This window comes from Dipodomys ordii, unplaced genomic scaffold (genome assembly GCF_000151885.1).
Source record: "Dipodomys ordii isolate 6190 unplaced genomic scaffold, Dord_2.0 Scaffold1, whole genome shotgun sequence".
NCBI lineage: Eukaryota > Metazoa > Chordata > Mammalia > Rodentia > Heteromyidae > Dipodomys > Dipodomys ordii.
Window position 1 is genome coordinate 62,276,857 of NW_012267217.1, and position 8,631 is coordinate 62,285,487.

The following is an 8,631-nucleotide window of genomic DNA, read 5'->3' on the forward strand; positions in this document are numbered from 1 at the left end:
TTGCTAGGCAAGCGCTTTGCCACTGAGCTACATCCCAGCCCTCTAGAAAGTTCTTTTTTTTTTTTTTTGGGTCCGGTCTTGGGGCCTGAACTCTGGGCCTGGGCGCTGCCCCTCAGCTCTTCAGCTCAAGGCTAGCGCTCTACCACTTGAGCCACAGCGCCACTTCCGGCTTTTTTCTTTTTGCTTATGTGGTGCTGAGGAATCGAACCCAGGGCCTCATGCATGCAAGGCAAGAGCTCTACCACTGAGCCACCTTCCCAGCCCTCCTCTAGAAAGTTCTTGTGCCTCGCAGCCAGCAGCCCTGATAGCCCTGCATTGGTTCAGGTAGATTTGGAATCTTAGCATTCTTGGGGACATGGATGCGTGTTGCACACACATAAGAGTACTTTGAAGCTGAGTGCCAATGATTCACACCCGTAATTCTAGCAACTCAGGAGGCCGAGATCTGAGGATCACAGATCGAAGTCAGCCTGGGCAGAAAAGTCCCCATGAGACTCTTATCTCCAATCAACTATTCAAAAACAGGAAGTGACGCTACGCCTCATTGTGGTAGAGTGCTAGCCTTGAGCAAAAGAGCCCAGTGATAGTGCCCAAGCCCTGAATTCAAGCCCCATGACCAACAGAAAAAAAAAAAGAAAGGAAAAAGAAAAGATGCTCATATTTCAAAGATAAGTAGTTGTGTGTTGATTGGAGTGACAGGCCATTGTATATATTCTGTTTACTTAGCTTTCCATGAGTCCCACTGCTACAGATTAACCCTTCAGCTTCGGGCTCCTTTTCTGCTCCTGCCCAATTGGTCATGCTAACACCCCCCCACACACACACACACACATACACACGCTAGCACACACTAATGCCCCTTGAGTTCTGGAGCCCTCTGCTCCAACCTCTGTCTACTTAGGACCCATGTTCCTGTCCTCCCCACCCCCACCTTTAACCCTGTCACTGTGATGTGTTCCACCCCTGAGCGCTCTCTGACTATCCCAACAGAGTTGAAGATGGAGTGCTAACTGCTCACTACATGGAGGGCTCGTTCCCCTCCTGAGTGCTCACAGATCTCTCCGTCTTTGAACTATAAGAGTTGATATTTAAGGCTAAGCATGGTGGCTTAAGTCTGTAATCCCAGTGCAAGTATAAAGCCCTGAGTTCAATTCTCAGTACTACAAAAAAAATTAAAATGAAGTAGCACTGTTGTGCAGGGTCCAGCATTGTGTGATCGCACGAAGCCCTTGCTGCGGAGGTGGCTGGTGCCCCTGTAGAAGGCCCTGCAGGCCCTTGGGAGACAGCTGCTCCTGGCCTCTGTCTCTTTCCAGTCCTGGCTCAGACACCGTGAGGCTCTGCCAGCATGGGCAGCATGAGCAGCTGTGCTGTTGCACACCCACGTAGGCCCAGGTATAAGGAAGCCAGTCCTCCCCAGTCTCCTTGCCTTCCTTTGGCCATGCTGATATGACGGCAGGTCAGGTCTCAGGCTGAATTCATCCCTTCCCTCATCAGCCTCATCCTGGAGAAGAGCCTAAAGATTTGTATATTAAATTTGGTTGAAATGTCACCATGCCACTATTGTTAGAAATATACTAAGCCAGCCAGGCGCCGGTGGCTCACGCCTGGAATCCTAGCTACTCAGGAGGCTGAGAGCTGAGGATCCCAGTTCAAAGCCAGCCTGGGCAAGAAAGTCTGTGAGACTCTTATCTCCAATAAACCACAAGAAAACCGGAAGTGGCGCTGTGGCTCAAGTGGTAGAGAGCTAGCCTTGAGCTGAAGAGCTGAGGGACAGCGCCCAGGCCCAGAGTTGAAGCCCCACCAAAAAAGAAAAGAAATATACTAAGCCTTAGCTGCCTCACACCTGCAATGCTAGTGACTTGGGACATGGGGAAGATCAAGGTTCCAGGCCAGCCTGGGAAGAAAAGTCCATGAGACTCCATCTCACAGAGGGAGGCTGAAGAGCTGGCACATGCCTGGGATCCCAGCAACACAGGAAGCCTAAATCAGGACAGCGATGGCTCAGGCATATGCTGGGACCCCAGCCAAAACATGACTGGTAAAAACAGGAAGGACTGAGGGCATAGCTCAAGGGTAGCCCAGCAATCCGGCGGCCCTGACTTCAAACCCGAGTGCCACCAAAATATGTGTGTGAGTCTATGGATATGTGTCTCTGTTTATATACTCAAACATATGCATCCGAAGCCTTAAAGCAGGAATGTGTGGGTAGCAGAAAGAAGAAAAGTTATCAGAGATGGTATGAACTAGAACAAGGAAACCTGTTGAAGCTGTATTTGTTTGTTTGTTTTACCTTTTAATGTTATTATAAAGGTGAGGTGCAGAGGGGCTATCGTTGTTTAAGTCAGGTAATGAGTACAATTCTTTTTGGACAATTTACCCCTCCCCCACTGTCTCCCAGCTTTTTTTCCTCTCATCCCACCCACAAGTTATGTAGCTCACTTTCAGCATAGTGTCTAATAATACCGCTGCTGCATTTGTTCACCCTTTGTCTTCCATGTCTGTGTTCCCCTTACCTTCCCAAAGACAGATAAATGCACAAATAATACAAAAAGAAGAGCAAAGGGGGAAAAAATCCTCTTGTTTCCATTCCTGGTTCATTTGGATAAATGTTATTGTGTATGATCAGATGCACATAGATTGCGCCTTTGTGTTCCTCCCCTGAGAGTACCCTCCTTTGGTCTCATTGTGTGGGAATGCCTGGAGCCCTGTACAATTTATCATGTCCATGTGTAGTTTAGATCCTGATTCTGCATATGAGAGAAAACATGCATGTTTCTGAGCTGGCTGAAATTGCTTTAAGGGGGAGGGAGGGAAGGATGAAGTGATGACTTTGGTCAGGGGACATTGTGTGTATTGTGGAAATTATCCCAATAAAACTTCCTCATATGTCCAATGTATGCTGACCAAAAATCTTTTTCTAAGAAGAGATAAAGAGCCAGGTGCCGGTGGTTCACACCTGTAATCCTAGCTATTCAGGAGGCTGAGATCTGAGGATAGAGGTTCAAAGCCAGCCCAGGCAAGAAAGTCCATGAGACTCTTATTTCCAATTAATCACCAGAAAACTGGAAGTGGACAGCACCCTGGCCCAGAGTTCAAACTCTAGAATCAACAGAGAGAGAGAGAGAGGGAGGGAGGAAGGAAGGAAAAAGAGAAAAGGCTCAGCTTTGTATCAAACAGAAGTCAAAAGGGAACAGATAGAAGTGAGGGAAGACCATTGTACAGTAGTTTCTGCCAATACTCTAAAAAGCTTACTTTATTTACTTATTTTTTAAGCCGGATGCCAGTAGCTCAACACCTGTAATCCTAGCTCTTCAAGAGGCTGAGATCTGAGGATCATGATTTGAAACCAGCCTGGGCACAAAAGTTTGGGAACCTCTTATCTCCAGTTAACTACCAAAAAGCTGGAGATGGAGCTGTGTCTCCCAGTACTAATATTTAAAAATAATAATAAAAATAATAATAGTTTGATTTTGCTGGTAATGTTGGAGATGGAGTCCTGTGATCTTTTCCGCCCAGGTTGGCTTTAAATCATGAGTCTCTGGATCTCAGCCTCCTGAGTAGCTAGGATTATAGGCAGGAGCCACCAGTGCTAACACATTCATAAAATAGCATCATTTTAACAAAAGAATTTCAAGCCCTGCCAACCTAGACTTGTTTGTGATGCTGTATGGTGCAGTCAGTATCTCCTGCTTACCCACCAGTATTTAGGGCTTTTTTTCATGTTTTCTTTGCAGGCTGGGAGATCACCTCGTTTCTCAGAACACTCAAAAGAGCAGAAATGGCTGCCTGCTGCCCTCACCAGCCCCTCACCTGCCTGCCGCCACCCGGTGCGGCCGGTCCTCTCCATGTAAGAATACTGAGCATGTGGATAGCCTCAGTCCTGGGCTAAGTGAATCTAAGTGAAGCAGCAGTGTGAGCTGCCAGTGCTCTGCCTGCCACGGTGCGGGCCCCAGCCCCAGCTCCCGTGGGCTCCCAGCCCTGGCTTATCCTCCACGCTGCCTTGAAATGATGGGTCCGCGGCTCACATCTGGAAGCCACTACAGCAGGTTTCTGCTCAGGGAAAGCCAGGTTGGATGTGAGACTTCAAAGTAGGGATCTCAGAATGCTGTGTGTTTGGGGGCCATTTTCCATTGCTATAACAAAATGCCCGAGGCTGGGCACTTTATAAGAAAGGAGTTTATTTAGCTCGTAATTTTGGAGGTTGAAAGTGCAGGGTGAGGCGGCCTCGTTGGTTCGGCCTCTAGTGGAGGCCCCTCGGTTGTGTCACAAGGTGGTAGGTGTGCAAGCATGAGGAAGGGATCTCAGCAGCTGGGCAAAACCACGCGTGCTCTTTGTATAACAACCCACTATCCTGAGTGGAGGTGTGATTCAAGTGGTAGGACTCAAGACCTGAGTTCAAACCCCAGCACTGCCCCCAAACCCAACCACTTTGGAGCTACCTGAAGTTCCAGAAGAACTACATTAGTTCCCACCCCATCCCCAAGATTGGTGCCCCCCTCACCTAAACAGCCTGCTCCGCCCCCCACCACCTCCACACAGCTACACTGAGGACCGAGTTTCCACACAGAAACCCCGAGGACTGGATGGGTGGGGGGTTCACACTTTACCCCTAGCTCCACCGCTAGCCGTGCAGGGGTGTGGTGGCAGGTTCTGGGCTGAGACGTCCGCACTGCTGGAAGGCTGAGCAAAGTCAGACTGCGGCCGGAGCGCGGGCAGCTGGCTTCACGGCCACCGGAGCAGCTCAGAGACTGAGAAGGATAAAAGGGTTTTTTGATGCCAGGAAAAGCATTTTAAATCAGAAATGTATGAGGGATTTCTTTGTCATTTTTGAAAGGAAATTAAAAGGATTATGAGCAGGCGAGATAAAACACCAGTCTCCATTCAAACAGGAAAAACAACCCAGAGGCTGGTCAGATTCCAGTATGAGAAACATCTGCGAACGGGGAGAATCTGCTCCCAGTTACAGCCAGAGGCTTCCGGTCCGGGCTCAGGGTAGCAGGGACGTGGAGGGGCAGGGTTGGGGTTATGAGCCCTTTCACTGTGTTCCCAGCCCCTGTCTTCGGTCCTCTGGATGAGCTGAGTGTAAACGTCAGCGCGCCTTCGCTACAGGTGATTGGCTCAGCAGCTCACCAGACAGGTCGCTGCCCGCACAGTCCAAGGTGGTTGTCATTTTTGCCAGTTTGGTTCAATGTCATTGAACTAAAACGCCTTCAAGCTAGGCACCAATGGCTCACACCTGTTATCCTAGCTACTCAGGAGGCTGAGATCTGAGGATCGCCATTTGAAGCCAGCCCAGTCAGGAAAGTTCATGAGACTTTTTTTTTTTTTGGGTCCGGTTGTAGGGCCTGAACTCTGGGCCTGGGCACTGTCCCTCAGCTCTTCAGCTCAAGGCTAGTGCTCTACCACTTGAGCCACAGCGCCACTTCCGGCTTTTTTCTTTTTGCTTATGTGGTGCTGAGGAATTGAACCCAGGGCCTCAGGCATGCAAGGCAAGCACTCTACCACTGAGCCATCTTCCCAGCCCCTGAGACTTTTTTTTTGGTCGGTCGTGGGGCTTGAACTCTGGGCCTGGGCACTGTCCCTCAGCTCTTCAGCTCAAGGCGAGCGCTCTACCACTTGAGCTACAGCACCACTTCCGGTTTTCTGGTGGTTTATTGGAGATAGGAGTCTCACGGTCTCTCCTGCCCAGGCTGGCTTTGAACAGCGATCCTCAGATCTCAGCCTCCTGAGTAGCTAGGATTACAGGCATGAGCCACCAACGCCCAGCTAGTTTGTGAGACTTTGATCTCCAGTTGATCACCAAAAAAGTCAGAAGTGGAGCTGTGGCTCAAGTGGTAGAGCTCTAACTTTGAGTGAAAAGGCTAAGGGACAGTGTCAGGGCCCTGAGTTCAAGCCACACACACACACCATAAATTGCTTTTACTTGACCAAAGATTGTCCCTTTGGAGAAGCCAGGCCTCCTGGAGGTCTTCTCAGTCCATCCATTCAGACCAGCCACCTGTGTGCCCAGCCTCAGGCCCTGCCAGGCACAAGTGGACAAGAAGGCTCCTGCCTCTCTCTCTCTCTCTCGTGCTGCTTTCAAAAGCCTGGGCCAAGGGCAGCGGCATTCCGGCCTCTGCTCTGTGCTTGAGATGCTGTGCAGAGGCCCAGGCCACATGTGCGGATGAGGTTCAGCTCCCCCAGACCCAAGCTGCCTTCCCTCATTCCCCCACTTGGAGGCTGCTCGCTCAGCCCTCGCTGCCCCTTCCCGTGTGGCCCTCCCCAGGGACTCCCTTCAGCTGTCCCCAAATGTGCTGGGGATTAATGTTCAAGCTAGAGACCCCCGGGAGCCCCCAGCCACTAAGGCCTTACTTGAAAATCAAGCATGCTTGGCTGACACTCTGCTACTTCAGCCCCACTGCCACCCCACTTTTTGCCATTTGTATGTTGTTATTTGACCTTTCCAACACATTCTATTTTGTTTATTTATTTATTTTTGGGTCCGGTCATGGGGCCTGAACTCTGGGCCTTGGCGCTGTCCCTCAGCTCTTCAGCTCAAGGCTAGCGCTCTACCATTTGAGCCACAGCACCACTTCCGGCTTTTTTCTTTTTGCTTATGTGGTGCTGAGGAATCGAACCCAGGGCCTCAGGCATGCAAGGCAAGCGCTCTACCACTGAGCCGCCTTCCCAGCCCCCAACACATTCTATTTTGCAGATCAGGGATGAGTAGTTTTTGAGGATCGGCATCTGGATAAATTCCCCAAAGTGTCCCGTTGGTGTCCCCTCTCTGGTGCCGCCTCTGCCCTGGCCAGCTTGGGTGGCTTGGGTTCCAAGCATACATTTACTGACGCAGGCAGAGCCCTGGAGAGCAAGCCTGCCGGCCCGCCGCCCCCCACCGCCCTCCTCCCAGGGAGCTTCATCTGCCCGCTGCCGGTGATTCTGGAGATGGAGTCTCACAAGCTTTCCTGTCCAGCCTGGCTTCAGACCTTGTAAGCAAGACCTCAGCCTCCTAAAAGCTGGGGTTACAGGCATCAGCGCTTTACTCCTCCCACCCACCCCCAAAGCTGGAAAGGGATTTTTATTTAGGTCAGAGGAGAAATACTACAGAGTGCGATGGCTCAGGTGCTTAATCCCAGCCACTAAGCAGGCTGAGGGCTGAGGATCCAGACTCAAAGCCAGCCTGGACAGAAATATTTGTGAGACTCGGCTCTTGGGGGGGCAGGGGGGGTAAAGCTGTGGCTCCAAGTGGTAGAATACCAGCCTTGAGCAGGAAAAAACAAAAAAAAGGGAGAGCTCAGGCCCTGAGTTCAAGTCCTAGTCCTGGCAGAGAAACAAAGAGAATCCTTGAGAAATGAAAACCCTTGTGTGGGTTTGAGGAAACCTTCAGGAAGATTCCTTCAGACAGGAGGGAAAGGGGGTGTCGCCGCGCAGGGACAGGAGGGTTTTCTAAAGGGAAGAGCGAAGAGGAACTTGGAGTAAGAGAGCAGTGAGTCCAGGCCCTGCCTTCATGGCTCCCCAGCAGTAACTGAGCTGAACCCCCTTTGACACGGGTTACGAGAGAGGCCGGCCGGGAAGAAGGGCGGCGACATCTGAAATACAGACCGTGGCTGGGCGCCAGGGGCTCACACCTTCATCCTAGCGACTCCGGAGGCTGAGATCTGAGGGTCACCGTTTGAAGCCAGCCTGGGCAGGAGAGTCCGTGAGACTCATCACCAATTAACCACTAAAAGCCAGAAGTGGTAGAGCACACTAGCCTTGTGCACAAAAGCTCAGGAACAGTGCCCAGGCCCTAAGTTCAAGTCTCAGGACCTGCCCTCCCCCCAAAAAAAATAATGTTCAGGGGCTGGGAAGGTGGCTCAGTGGTAGAGTGCTTGCCTTGCATGCCTGAGGCCCTGGGTTTGATTTCCCAGCACCACATAAGCAAAAAGAAAAAAAGTCAGAAGTGGCGCTGTAGCTCAAGTGGTAGAGTGCTAGCCTTGAGCTGAAGAGCTGAGGGACAGCACCCAGGCCGAGTTCAGGCCCCATGACCGGACCCAAAACAAAAGTGTTCAGACACTGGCCCATCACCAAGCGCCCCACACGTGTGAGGCCCTCCGCGGCCCGGACGCCTGGGCCTTGGCCGTGGGACCTTTCCACGCGCTCAGATCCGCCGGGGGCAGCTCGGGGCCCACCTGGGGAATTGCAGATTTTCAGGTTACAGGAGACCCACGTGCACAGCTGCAGACACGCAGCTGTGTCCGGAGTGAAGCATGGCCCCCAAGCCGGTCCCTTCCTCCAGCGTTGCTCGAGGAGGCACAGGATCGGGGATGCCCTCCGCCCCACCCATGGCCCTGCGCCCACAAACTCCCGGCTGCGGAGTTAAGCTCTTGATTGACATAGGCCGGTGCCAGCCTGAGGCTTTAGGGAAGATGTAACCTGAGCTCTGTCCCCCTCCAGCCGCAGACGCCAAGCCAGGACCGTGGCTGTGGACAGGCCGGGAGGAGCCTCGCCTGCCCGCCCCAGCAGCCCCCAGCCGGCCCTGGGCTGTGCCCCGGGACACCGCCAGGTAGGCTGGGCTGGGGGTGGGCTCACACAGCCCGGTGGTCTACTTGGCCAAGGCTGCTGGGGTCGGCCCCCACGGGCAGATGAACACCCCAGAGCTGTTGGCCCCTG

The 8,631-nt window shown here is 52.2% G+C and overlaps 1 protein-coding gene across 1 annotated transcript in view; it reads left to right on the forward strand.

The window, feature by feature from the left end:
* The window catches only part of Armc9 (armadillo repeat containing 9), a 112,346-nt gene that overhangs the window by 93,861 nt on the left and 9,854 nt on the right, over positions 1-8,631 (forward strand). The window contains exons 22-23 of the mRNA XM_013012145.1: positions 3,735-3,847; positions 8,416-8,524. Of these exons, the coding sequence (XP_012867599.1) occupies positions 3,735-3,847; positions 8,416-8,524 (222 nt within the window). The remainder of the gene's footprint in view (positions 1-3,734; positions 3,848-8,415; positions 8,525-8,631) is intronic.